The sequence below is a fragment of the Lemur catta genome, chromosome 1, assembly GCF_020740605.2.
Source record: "Lemur catta isolate mLemCat1 chromosome 1, mLemCat1.pri, whole genome shotgun sequence".
NCBI lineage: Eukaryota > Metazoa > Chordata > Mammalia > Primates > Lemuridae > Lemur > Lemur catta.
This window is the reverse complement of record NC_059128.1, coordinates 22,974,321-22,988,499: the sequence shown is the minus strand read 5'-3', so window position 1 is coordinate 22,988,499 and position 14,179 is coordinate 22,974,321. Positions and strand designations below refer to the sequence as shown.

The following is a 14,179-nucleotide window of genomic DNA, read 5'->3' as shown; positions in this document are numbered from 1 at the left end:
TTAATTTTCCTATCTGCTGCTATATTCTCACTTGTTCTTCTTGGGTTTTATGCCTTTTTTATTCCTTTCCTGCCATTTTCATAGGATTTCAGGAAGCAGCAGATTTAAATGGGTGTATTCAATCTACCACGTTTAACTGAAAGTCTGCTAAGTTAAAATTTTTAAAAATTTAAATACTTGATTTTTAATATAAAAGCTTACAGATTCATTGTACAAAATTCAAATACAGTATTATAGGCTGGGCGTGGTGGCTCACGCCTGTAATCCTAGCACTCTGGGAGGCTGAGGCGGGAGGATAGCTCGAGGTCAGGAGTTCGAGACCAGCTTGAGCAAGAGCGAGACCCCGTCTCTACTAAAAATAGAAAGAAATTAGTGGGCCAACTAATATACAGAAAAAATTAGCCAGGCATGGTGGCACATGCCTGTAGTCCCAGCTACTCGGGAGGCTGAGGCAGAAGAACTGCTTGAGCCCAGGAGTTTGAGGTTGCTGTGAGCTAGGCTGACACCACGGCACTCTAGCCCAGGCAACATAGTGAGACTCTGTCTCAAAAAATAAACAAACAAACAAACAAAAACCAAATACAGTATTACAAAAGGGCATAGAGTGTAAACTGAAAGTACTCTCACCTCCTCTATTCTCATTCCTAAGGCTTAACTGCTAGCCTGCTGGTAACAATTTCATTGTTAATGTTTAATTATAGTAACCACACTGTTTTTAATACGTTTATTCTCTTTCCTCTCTGTGTGGTTTTAGATTTTCAATTTAAATATCTTTGTATCTTTACTGTATTCTACTCCACATTTATGGTTTTTTTACATGACTTTTTGTGCACCTGTGCTGCTTCCCAACACCTTTCTCCTGGGGATCCCCCCATTCAACCTTTAATTCCCAGCCTTCAAGTCAATTCTTAGTTTCCAGAGCATTTCAAAATCTCCTGAGCAAAATTAATGCTCCCTTCTTTGTGTTCCTACACCATTTTGTTCACACCTCTATTTTAACACTTCTCACACCATTTGGAAGTTATTAATCTTCTTATATTACTGCCTATAAATTGCAAACTGGAGATGGTGGGTGCTGTATTATTCAACTCTATCCTGCTGCTATCTCTGTGCTGCAATTATCTCCTCCCAGTTTGTGGCTTGTCTTTTTATGATGCCTTTCCATAAAGAGAAGCTCTTAAATTTAATGTAGTCCAAATTTGTCAAAGTTTTCTTTACGGTTTGTGCTTATGGCACTTAATAAACCCTACCCCGAGATCATAAAGATGTTTCCCTTCATTTTGTTCTAAAAGTTCTAATTTTAAGACTTTAATTTCCCTTTTAAAGTCTTTAATCCACCTGGCATTAGTTTTTGTACACGGGTCCAACAGATAATTGGTTATTTCAGCCCATATACTGAATAGTCTTTCCCCCATTGCTCTTTAATTCCAGCCCTGTCATACCTCAGGATTTCACAGATGCCTGGATCTGTTTATGGGCTCTCTGGGCGGTTCCATTTCCCCCCTCTGCCTATTCCTATACCAATATCACAGGTTCTTAATTTTTATAGCTTTATAATACATGTTGATATATGTAAAAGCAAGTCGTTGGAACACATTCTTCCTCAAGAGTGTTTTGGCTATGCTTTGTCCTTTGTTTTTCCATATCCATTTTAGTTTGTAAACGTCCAGATTAGTTTGTAAAATAAAGGTCCGGAAAAATATACTGCTGGAAATTTGTATGAAATTGCATTGAACCGATAGATGAATTCCAGCTGCCCCGACCCTGTTCCCTCCCTCACGAAGGGAAAAGCTCAAGAGACGTTTATAGAATGAATGAATGCCTGATAAATGTCTCCGAAGTACATCTTATAAGTCCACATTCGATAAATAGAGGACAGCGAATGAATGAATGACGGCCAACGATAACTGAGATTACCCTGCATATTCTTACCGTTCAGCAACTGGAAGTTTCCTCTTCGCCTACTTGTTCTAATATCTTATTTAAAATCTGCACACGCACAACTCCATCCTTCTCTAAACACGAATCTATGAGCTATTTGGAGTGACTCCTGAAGAGAAGTTTTCAGTACGCGTGCGCGACCGCGGCCCAGGCCGAGACCGAGGCCGCCCGCAGGGTCCGAGATCCCGACCCGGCCCGGCCAGCCGAGCGGCGCGTCTCGCCCGTGCGCCCGCGGCCCGAGGGCCCGAGGACTACAAGTCCCGGCAGGCCGCGCGCCTCGGCCGCGCTGAGCGCAGTCAGGTGGCGGAGTGGCGCGCCGCGGCCTGCGGATTGCCGCCACCGGGCTGCGGCGGGGAGCCTGCAAGGCGGCCCTGCTTCTCTCGGGGTGAGTAGCGGCAGCTCGCCGGAGGACGGCGCAGAGCCCGGACGGACCTGGCCGCCGGGGCGGCACGGCGCATGTTGCGCGGGGGTGCGCGTGTGGACGCGCCCGGCGCCGGCCCCTGCTCCGGCGCTGCAGTCGCCGGGGGAGCCAGGAGGGCACTCTCGCCTCCCCCTCGTGACCTTGTCACCCCGGCCTGGCGCGCGGCCTCTTGGCTCAGGTGACTCGCAGTGCTCCGCCCCATCCCTCTCACCCCTCCTGCTCCCCGCAGTGACTCTCCAGCTTGGCGCACCAGTGGGGTTTAGTGAGGACTGTCCGCTTGGGTGGCACAGTCTTGCGTGCACGCGAGTAGGTGGAGCTGGAGGAGGGCCACAGGTGGCTCACCCTGACATCTGCCTCAGGTGGGCTTGTGGGCTCCGAGGCAGAGGCAGCTGGGGCTGGACCGTGGTCTGAGCTAGAGCAGGGGGCGATGCACATATCCCAGCCCTCCACTTGGGCTTTCGACATGCCCCAGCCCACGGCTTACCTCCGGCACCTTGCAGGGCCCTGCGCTTCCCGATTGTACAATAAATGTGTGCTGACAACCGTGGGTGTATGGAGAGCAGCCTTTAGAGGAAAGACACCTAGAACAGCTCGCTCTCTCCCAGGGTTAAGCGGCATTTACTTTCTATTAATGTTATAGTAACTAGGAAGTCATTCAACAAGTATTTATTGATTACCTCAATAATCAATGAATTATTGATGCTTGGCACTTAGTGGGTGCCCTAGAAATAATTGCAGTGTTGAAGTAAATTAGACTTTGTGCCTTCACAAGTTTTTTTTAAGAATTTTCTTATTGCAGTGGTTCTCAAACTTTAGCATGCACAAGAATCAGCTGGAGGGCTTGTTTCAACACGGAATGCTCAATCCCCATCCCCAAAGTTTTTGATTCAGTAAGTCTGGTATGGGGACCAAGAATTTGCATTGCTAACATGTGCCTAGGGGATGTGGAGGCTGTTGGTCTGGGGACTAAACTTTGAGTACCACTGTTTTATAGGAAAAAATGCTGTGAACTTAAAACACCAACTCTCCACACCTGGGTATGGGTCTTTCTGTCCTTATTTGCCAGTTTTACTGTTGTAGTTAATGTGAACACGTGCATATTACTTTGTACACTAATTCCCCCCATATTTATGTACAGGTTTTCATGTAGTCTACTCTTGTCATTTTTCTTGGTTATGTCATATTTTACCTTATCGTCTCATCATTTAGTTGGCCATTTCTCAACAGGCCCTATGGATGTGAGATTTAACCTCTGCTAAGACAGTTTGTCTTTTATTCGTTTCTGATACACACTCATATTCTTGTCAGACAAGGAACCTCTAAGATAAGAATAGTGCTTGGTTCAGCCACCCGTTTCTCCACCAGGGCAATTCCCTGAATGCTCCCCTTAGGTTTAGATTTCCATGTCACAGGGACTCCAGTGGCCCACTTTAGGGACCTGCTTATTCTTGTGCACCCTTTGCCATCTTGGGTAGAACTGTCATGCCTGGATTGAAGTTCTGGATCCATCACTTACTAGCTCCTTGGCCAAGTTTCTTACCTTTTCTAAAACTCTACTTCCTTATCTGGAGAATGAGGCTCTAATAGCATGCACCTTAGAATCTAGTTGTGCAAGTTACGTGAGATATTTGAGCACTTGGCTCTGTAGCTCTCCTGTTGGAAGCTCGCTCACTTTTCTTCTCTTACCTGCTGCTCACTCTTTGCACCTGGCTTTCTACTGTTGTCCTTGAGTCCTCCTTCCCTAGGATGAACTGAGTTGAGAATTTTTTTCTTTTTTTTCTTTTAGAGACAGAGCCTTGCTCTGTCACCAAGGCTGGAGTGCAGCGGCATGATCATAGCTCACTGCAGCCTCGAACTCCTTTATTCAGTCAATCCTCCTGCCTCAGCCTCCCCGAGTAGCTGGGATTACAGACATGAGCCACCATGCCTGGCATGAATGGAGAGTTTCTGTTCCTTGCCTGGGTGACATTTATTTCCTTGTATACTCTGGGATCTTGGCACCAGTCAGGTGTTCCTTTATTTAATCAATATTGATTCAAGCACCTTGAGTGCTTAGGCTTCAAGCACTAAGAAAGGGAGCATGATTAAAATTTGGTTCCTACATTGGATTATATTATTATCTGCAGGGCAGATTGCAAACCTGCTTAGGCCAACTATACACGGTCCTTTGGTATTGACCTAGCATCTTTCCAGACTTGAGATGTGATGGTACCATCCACCTTGTTTACTTCTTATCCACATCAGGGACAGGTTTCTCTGATCACTCCCTCTAAGGGTATTTTTGGGTCTTTCCCATTCTTGGAGGCAGACAAGAAGAAATCATTTTCATTTGGCTAATAGAATCTCTGGGAAATAGGGGGAAGCCATGGTCACTCTATGGGATTATTGGAATTAGACCCCTAAGTGTCTTTTCTTTATGGTAATTCTCTCTTGTGCACCAAGCAGGGAGAGGTGATTCCAGGCCTATAGTCCTGGAATGTGGCATAGGGAGAGGGCTGCAGATGGATTGTAACTGAAAAGACTTAGCCACTTATTGACCCCGTGAACGATAAGTGCTTGATTTCCCATTTAGTTCTGTCCGGGGGATGGACATTTCATGTGTCCATCAACTTCCCATTTGTAGAACTTCCCAGATTCTCCTGTTGCCTGGTTTCGTGATCCACTGGGGTGTTTCCTGTGGCCCATGGAGATGGATTCCATTCTTGTCATTGATTTGACAGTAAAACAGCTGTGTCAGCTTTGCAGCTCTCCTAAAGGTTTTATAGACTGAAATGGCTTATTTCTATCGAGGTGCATTGGTTGATCTTGTGATGTGTTGTTGATTTCCAGGGCTCCAAACAGTGCCTTCCACATGCCTGGCATTGTTTGGGTGTGGTAGAGGGTCAGAAATCATAGTCCTTGGCCATAGCCCCTGTTGAATTTACTTGAGAACAGTAGTAAGAACCTTAGGGAACAGCGGTCCAGGTGTCCCTAAGGGACTATCTAATGAGATGATTGTAAAGTGCTCTGTAAAGATTAGTTAATTGACAATATTATGCCTTCTATTTTTTTTTTTTTTTTGGTAGAGACGGGGTCTCACTCTTGCTGAGGCTGGTCTCGAACTCCTGACCTTGAGAGCCTCGGCCTCCCAGAGTGTTAGGATTACAGGCGTGAGCCACCGTGCCCGGCCATATTGCTAATATTATTATCTAGTGATTAGGTTTGAGGCTCTTGGTGGCCTCAGACCCCCTGCAAGGTTTGTGTGCTGTTGTGAGAGGTAAATCAGGTGAAAGTCAAAAAGGCAAGTAAACAGAGCAGGGCAGGTGATTCATTAGCAAAGGGTTTAATAATGAAAGGTGCATTTCTACGACAGACATATTTCACGCCTGACAGGGTCTTTTAAAATACCCTGAGGGAAGCAACTCATTTGCATGTTAAAGACTCACTGACACCTTATGGAAAACTCCAGCTCCAGTCTATTTAGACACAGTTTGGCTCCTATATCATCTATTTTATGTATTTCAATTTCCACCTCTTTTATTATTGAGGACATTTGCACAAAAACCTGGTCTTGACGGTTGTGTCTGCTTTGCTGCTCCTTCCCCACCCAGAGGTGGTCTCGAGGGTAGTGATGGCCTCACTGCATACAGGCGACAGGTGTGGAGGTTTGTGTAACAGGAAGAGGGGGTTCGGGGAAGGAAAGGGCTGGGAACTGGTGTTGGAGGTGACAGGGGAGGACGACTATTGAATTATCAGCCCAGGGCATGTGATTTCACCTGAGGACCTGTACTGTCACTGGCTCTGCATAGGCCTGATGGTGTATAATTTATCCATTTATTGATTCATTCATTCAGTAAATGCTTTTGGAGCACCTATGGCGTGGTAGGCCAGGATTTGGCAAACTACAACTTGAGGCCAAATGTGGCCACACCCATTACTGTACATATCCTCCCTGGTTGCCTTGCGCTACAATGCAGATGTCAGCAGTTGCATCAGACATGTTATAGCATGCCAAGCCACAAATAATTACTATATGGCCTTTTATAGAAAAAATTTGTAGGCCAGGCTTGGTGTCTCACACCTATAATACCATCACTTTGGGAGGCTGAGGTAGGAGGATTGCTTGAGCCCAGGAGTTCCAGACCAGCCTGGCAACATAGCAAGGCCCTGCCTCTATCAAAAAAAAAAAAAAAAAAAACCAACAACAACAAAAAAAAGCCAGATGTGATTATGCATGCCTGTAGTCCCAGCTACTTGGGAGGCTGAGGCGGGAGGATCGTTTGAGCTGAGGAGTTTGAGGTTACAGTGGGCTATGATCAGGCCATTGTACTCCAGCCTGGGTGACAGAGCAAGACCTTGTCTTGGGGAAAAAAAAAGAAAGAAAATATTTGTCAATCTCTGTTCTAGACAGAGGGAACAGCAAGTGCAAAAGCTCTCAGACCAGAATGGGCCTGGCATGTTTAAGGATTGGCAAGGAGGCCAGTGCAATTGGAATGGGATGAGTAAAGGGGAAAGTGGCAGGGTCTGAGACCCTAGAGGAAATTGGGGGTCCAATCACATAAGGCCTTGTAAGCTGTGCCAAGGCCTTGGCTCTCTGTCTACATGAGGTGGGAGCCATTGGAGAATTTAGAGGAGAGGAGTGCCTAGTTGGATTTCAGTTTCCACGTTGACTGCGGAAAAGTTCACTCATTCATTCAATTGTTTATTACAGTTGTCTTGTATTTACCTCTGATTTGATCTTGAGGACTCTCTTAGGAGAGTGATCATAAACTCTAGTCCTGCCTTGACAGAAATCCAGGGAATTTGGTTGTGGATGTTTACAATGTGTCTTTCATGAGATAGTTCTTTACCCTGGTGGACGGCCTGATGCCTAAGTGTCCGACTCATGACCAGGTGTCTTTCCCACTGGAAACTTGTTTATACTGGCAGTCACACTTGTAGCTCTCGTCTGCCCTGTGTCCAGCTTATGCCTACCAAGGTAGCCTCTCTGTAGGAGAGGCCTGGGTAGGACGGAAGTCAGGTTTGGGAGTGCAGGTCAGGTGAGACACAGAGGAGGCAGCACAACAAAACACGTGAAATAACAGAAGGCTTTTGTTGCTCACAGATCCACGAGAGAGGAGGTGTCCATGAGGGCCCATGCAAGTCTGGATAGCAGGCAGGGTGTGGGGGGAACAGAGAAAGAGAGAGAGAGAGATCTGTGGCAAAATGCTTTTTTGGTGTTCAGAGTGTTACCCAAGCATGTTTCCCTTGGGGAGTTCTAATGTGTGGGTTTAGGGCAAACAGACACAAGCTCCATGGAGTCTCGCTGTGACTGGGGGGTGGTTACTGAGGCATATCTGCTCAGTCCACACCGGGTGTGGGGGTCAGTGAGGCGAGTCAAGTGGTTGTATGAGTGGTCCCTTGGGAGCGGTCACTGGGAGGCAGTTGTATTAACATAAGGCAGGTGTCTGGATCAGTCCCACTGAGGAACTGGGGGAGGTGGAGAACTGGAAACTGTCAAGGGTTTGACATGCTTCCGGCATGAGTACGTAAAACCTGTATTTCAAAATGGATGACAACCTAAAATTCTTGGAATTCACTACACGTATTTCTGCATTTATTTATTAACAAATTCTGCCCTTTGTATCTAGTGGAGAAGGCAGATGTGAGACCAGATCATTACAGATAAGCAGTGTGTGATGAGACTAGGGCGGAAAGAATGAGGAATTCCAAGCCATTGGCTCACAAAGCGTTTCATGGGGGGTGATGAGGGATTTAGCATAGAGAGAGATTCTGGGAGACGAAGCTGGAAAGGCGGGTCGGGGTGAGAATGTGGTGGGCCTTGAATGTCCTGCTAGGCAATTTGGAAGTTTGGTAGGTGGAGGGGGTGGGGATGGTATGAGTGCACTTGAGGATGGTGGTGACAACTTGAGTGGCAGAGTGAAGGTTGGTGGGATGTGGGAAGTCGGTTTGGAATGGGAACCAGTTGAGTAGTTCAGGCAAGAGATGATGGCCTGCCTCCTCCTTTCTATTGACTGTTCAAGGTTGTGCCAAATCCTGGTCCCCAAGGTGCAAGTTCTATGTATTCTCTTCAGCTTTTCAGAGATGAAGAAATGAAGTGTAAAATAACAAGGAAAAGAAGTCTCATTTACAGAGCATGTTAGGCATTATGTTAAAGCAGCATCTCATTTAATTATGATGATGACCCTATGACGTCGGTCCTCTTGAGAGCTCCCTTTCGTAGATGGTTACATGGAGGCTTCAGGAAGTTGTGACTTGCTCGTGGTCCACATAGCTGGTGAGCCGTCGAGCCAGGTCTCTGCCCAGCTCCAGAGGCTGGGCTCTTAACCAGCAGGTGCTCTCCCCTGCCTTCTTTTTTTTTTTTTTCGAGACAGAGTCTCACTTTGTTGCCCGGGCTAGAGAGAGTGCCGTGGCGTCAGCCTAGCTCACAGCAACCTCAAACTCCTGGGCTTAAGTGATCCTTCTGCCTCAGCCTCCCGAGTAGCTGGGACTACAGGCATGTGCCACCATGCCCGGCTAATTTTTTCTATATATATTTTTAGTTAGCCGGATAATTTCTTTCTATTTTTTAGTAGAGACGGGGTCTTGCTCAGGCTGGTCTCAAACTCCTGACCTTGAGCGATCCACCTGCCTCGGCCTCCCAAGTGCTAGGATTACAGGCGTGAGCCACCGCGCCTGGCCTCCCCTGCCTTGTTAATGTAGGCTTCTCTGGGTGCCCTGCAGGAAGGGTCCCTGGATCGCCCTGACGATCTTGAAGAAGGAAGGTGTGTAAGGAGCTGAGGTCACTCAGCCAAATTTAAGTCCTGCTTCCTGGTCTGATTAGGAACCTGTGTCTCAGTGGAAACAAATTAGAGGGCCTCCCAGATTACGGGCATGAGCCACTGCTCCTGGCCTCAAAATAGCCTTTAAAGAACACGAAGACAAAGCTTGGGGCCAGGTGTGGTGGCTCACACCTGTAATCCCGGCACTTTGGGAGGCTGAGACAGGAGGATCGCTAGAGCCCAGGAGTTTGAGTCTAGCTTGGGGAACATAGACCCCCATCTCTACAACAAACAAACAAAAATGAAAACAGAAAGAAAAAAGATGTTTGTAACAATACAAAGGGGAAACAGAGGCATAGTAGCAGGGAGGTGATGGGTAAAGAGTCATGCCAGAGCATAAGCACGCAGGGTGCAGGGTTTGCCCCTGCAGGTGGCCTGGTGGTCTACTTCTCCTGTGTGGTACTTCTCTCTCCTCCGGCAGCTGCACTGTGGTCAAGGATTTTAGTCTGATGTAGGATGCTCAGGAACGAAGGAGACCAGCCCATTTGGTGCGGTGGCCCCAGAGAACAACTATGCAGTCACCTGGTGGACTGAACAGGTGCAAATAGGATGAGGAAAGGTCACATCGACTGAGAGTGTGTGTTTGGTCAGATAGATAAATCAGTAGGTGCACATTGAGCCCTGAACGGTAAAGCACCCTCCTGGACTGTGAGTGGACAAAGGAGTAGCAGTCATGGTGTTTGCCCTCAAGGGGCTTACAGTCGAGACGGGCAGTCCAACCAAAGTAAATACTTCTAGAACCAACCACATGTGGAAGGCTCCCCTGGCTGCTTCTGACCAGCTGCCCCATTTTGACCCGAGCATAGAGGCTAATGATGCCTACATGTGCGTGGTGGTGTAATGATACAAGTAGCAATGGTTAACATGCTCTTCTGCTTTTCCTCCCTAAAATAGCATCCTTCCCCTCTGCTTTTTTTTCTCAGCATTTACTGCCAGCTCTGATATTCTAATATGTATCTGTTTATTATCTGTCATCCATTCTAGAGTGTAAGCTCCACATGGGCAAGAACTTAGGTACTGGGCAGAGAGTGTTGTGTTCACTCTCTGCCCTGTACCTAGAAGGCTGCCTGGCACTATTGAAGGAAGAAGGACTTTGAGAGTTGACTTGTGCCAGGTACTAAGCTAAGCGTTTTATGTACATTAACTCATTTTATCCCAACAACTTTAGAGGTAGGTGTCATTCTGTTTTACAAATGAAACTGAGGCCCTTTGAAATTAAGAAAATGACCCAAGGTCATACAGTCTATAAGTGACAGAGTTGGGATTTGAATCCCAGTTTGACTGACTATGAAACCCTCAACCGCTACTCTTCCTTGACTTTCCTTTCTTCTGCAGGCTCTGGGGACATGGCCAGAAAGGCTCTCAAGCTTGCTTCGTGGACCAGCATGGCTCTTGCTGCTTCTGGCATCTACCTTTACAGTAACAAGTACCTGGACCCTAATGACTTTGGCGCCGTCAGGGTGGGCAGAGCAGTTGCTACGGTAGGTTTTTCTCATTTTGTGGGTAGCAGAGGAACTGCGGTATTACTTGCGGGTGTTCAAATGTGTAGCAGATGAACATGCCTGCCATACACATGTGTCAGAGCTCCATCTACACAGTTGCACGGGCACGGGTACATACACAGCCTCTGTCATCTTGGAGTTAAATGAATGGGATTGCATGGGTCTCTGTTCTGAAGCCTTTACCTTTTAGGTTCTGTATCTTATTTTAGTGACAGACTTAGAGGGTCAGCGAACACATGTGGAAGAAAGACTGCAGCTTTGATTCAATTGTAGCAGAAAACTTGGTCTCTCTGTAATGAGCTAGTATGAACTGTTCCTGAAGCAGGACTTAGAGTATCTAGGCCTCAGAGAATTTTGGGAATCCCCTTTGATCCCCCCACTGACAGAGAATCTGAGTTGAACATCTGACATTTAGAGGTTTCTCCAGTGGCTCAACAGGAACCTCATCCTGGTGTGGTCATGTCCCCTTAACCCTGCTGACAGCGACTGTTCCAGACATCGCTACATAACTGCCCCATGGGTGGGTAGACGACCACATGCTTCGGGCATTCTTTCCTCTTTTATCCACTGCAGGATGAACTCATCCTTTCTCCCCCTTGGTGTAGATTCACTCTGACACAGTCTGTTCTGGTTGTTGTTTTACCATTTCCTTAATTCTCAGTGTTGTCAGGGTTCTTCTGAACCTGGCTCAGGTGGTGCCTGTCCTCAAGGGTAAGCTGAATCATAGAATTAAGACAGACAAATGGACTTTGGATAAACAGCCTATGAACTATGAAATAATTCCCGAGTGCTTACTGAGTACCTTTTTTGGGCCCAGCATTGTTTTTTATGCTTGGAGGGGTAGAAACGAAGTGTCCCACCTAGACCCAGCTTTGAGGGAACTTCTTGGTAAGGAGTGCACACATAAATGAGTTAAAAACAATCTGAATCCGTGCATTGTGTCAGGATGGCTGCTGTGATGGTCAGACACAGGTGTGAGGACCGTGGCCTGGGAGTCAGGATGAGTGTTCTAGGGGAAGCGGAGTTTGAATGGAACCTTAGAGATTGAATAGTTGGAAAAGAGGGAGGAAGGTACTAACCAGTGCTTTAGAAACCAGCCACTAAGCTGTCCATTCTTCAAAGGCCACGCTCTGGTCTTGATCATCCTTGAACACTGTTCCATGATCAGGTCTTGCTCGTGGTTGGTGTTCAGCAAGTGTAAGTTGAATGGAATAAAACTCTGGGGAGTGCAGACAAAGGAACGGACCCTTCTTAATATCAACTTTGTAAGCCCATTAATGTCTAGTGTCCCCAGTTGCTCAATTCTGAAAAGGAAGGTTTGGGCTAGATAGTCCCCAAGGCCTCTCTGCCTGAGATATCTTGGAGCCTATAATGTTCTGATGCACCAGGGATAAGGGGACCTCTCTGGGAGATTTGGCCAGTAGTGCAAACATAAATATAAAATAATGTTTATTTGTGATACAGAGAAGGGTGATAAGTTTGTCCAAGAGCATTCATTCAACTAGTGTTTATTGAACATTTATCTACGTTCCTGGCAGTGTAAAAGGTGCTGGGGGTTCCATGATGAACAGGGAGGACACGCCCCTGTGCTTCTAGAGCTTAAATTCTATAGAGGGAGAGACAATCCCGTAAACAAGGAAACACATGAGTGAGATAATTTTGACTGGTGATTTGTTATGATAAATAATTGAGAGTTCCTGCCCGGGGAAGGGAGTTGGGCCTCTCTGCAGAGGTGGGATTTGTGCAGAACCCTGAATGCCAGGAAGAAGCCAACCAGGCTAAGATCTGGGGACAGAGAATCTTAGGAGAGGGACTGGCCACTGCCCCAGACATAGCAGCTCGACACAGGAGCCTGCAGCTGCAGGGCTCGGACAGAGTATAATATTGGGTAATATTATACTTGAAGTCTGGGCACTGAACTTTTCCCTCCCTTGGTTCACAGACAGCTGTCATCAGTTACGACTACCTCACCTCCCTGAGGAGTGTCCCCTATGGCTCAGAGGAATACGTGCAGTTGCGATCCAAGGTAAGGGACCAATGGGACCCATCTGAGTCAGGCCAGGACTGGGTGAGTCCTGAAGCGGCTGCACAGCTGGCGAGCTTCCTGTGTGCAACTGGAGGTGGGTACAGGGCAGTATGGGGGACTGAGGCTGGGGCCATTGGCCATGAGGGGTTTGGAAGGAAGGAGAGAAGGACCACCTCCTCCTTCATGTGGAGGTGTCTCAGTGCCGATGGGTGGGGGCCATCAGATGGGCATCAAGCTGGATCCCATAGGACTGAGGTTATTAATCTGTTAGGTGCTACTGGGGAGGCCAGTGTGTGTTTCTGAGGTGTACAAGTATCTGGGATGACTTGGGAGGGATGTAGGCTCTGTCCCTGAGACAAGTCAGCCGGCTTCTCAACTGCTTTGTCAGGCAAAACCCAACTGAAAGAGGTTAATTGCTTTCCTATCCTCTGAAGGCTACTCTGGGGCCTCTTGTAGGCTTCTGAGTGGAGCTGTTGACCCCAAACTCTCTGTTCTCACTTGGAGCAGAGTAGTTGATGTTGATACTACATTTAGACATCCCAAAGAGTTGGGGGATCAAGCAGGAGGGCATTTTTGTGGATGTAGGTTGAGTTTGAGGTCAGGTACAGATACCTTTGGCGCCCCCAGAGAGAGGTTTGTGACAGAGTGGCATGTCTTTGCCCAGGCAGTCCTATCAGCCAGGGGTGCCCTTTGCCTTTTAGAAAATTCCTAGTCATCCTCCTGGACTCAGCTCAAACCCCCCTCTGTGATGCTTTCCTTCTCAGTCATCCTCTGTGGATGGAATAATTACTTTTTAAATCTTTATTTAAACTTTTTATTATGGCAATTTCAACCACCCACAAGGGTAGAGAGAACAGTACAGTGAACCCTGGTGGAACTGTATCCAGCTTCAGAAATTATCAACATTTTGCCCATCTTGTTAGTCATCTACTCCCTCCTTTATTTATTCATTCCTTCATTTATTTTTTTATTCATTTATTTATTTGTTATTTTTGCTGAAATACTTAAATGCCAATCTTAGGCACCATATGGTTTCATCTGTAAATACTTCAGTATGTATCTTGAATAGACGAGGACCTTTAAGGAGACATAACCACAATATTGTGATCGTACCTAACAAAATTAACAATTCCTTAATAATCTCAAATAGCTAGTCCATGTTCATATTTCCCTCACTGTCACCAAAGTGTCTTTTTATAGTTAGTTAGTTCGAATCTGGATCCAAACAAGGTACCTATATTATGTTTGGGTGATATTTCCTAAATCTTTTAAAATCTATAGCATTTCCTCACTCTCTCTACTTTTTTTTGAGCTACTTGCTTGTTGAAGAAACCAGATCATTTATCCTGTAGAATTTTCCACATTCAGGATTTGGCTGATTGCATCTTCAAAGTGTTATTTAATGGGAAACACATTTGAATGGTACACAATTCAAAATATATCATATTTGAAACGCACAAAATGACCCTCCTACCCGTGTTCCTCAGGT

General features: G+C 46.5%; 1 protein-coding gene across 5 annotated transcripts in view; it reads left to right on the top strand.

The window, feature by feature from the left end:
* The first annotated feature begins 2,198 nt into the window (after positions 1 to 2,198).
* Positions 2,199 to 14,179, top strand: part of ADCK1 (aarF domain containing kinase 1) — a 102,623-nt gene continuing 90,642 nt past the window's right edge. For 2 of the 5 annotated variants that reach the window (XM_045562612.1, XM_045562592.1), the window contains exons 1-3: positions 2,201 to 2,326; positions 10,498 to 10,643; positions 12,607 to 12,690. In XM_045562612.1, coding sequence (XP_045418568.1) covers positions 10,509 to 10,643; positions 12,607 to 12,690 — 219 coding nt within the window. In that variant the 5' untranslated portion in view covers positions 2,201 to 2,326; positions 10,498 to 10,508. Of the gene's footprint in view, positions 2,327 to 2,394; positions 2,541 to 10,229; positions 10,277 to 10,497; positions 10,644 to 12,606; positions 12,691 to 14,179 lie in introns of those variants that run through there. The other 3 variants (XM_045562620.1, XM_045562599.1, XM_045562608.1) reach the window with 3 other exon arrangements.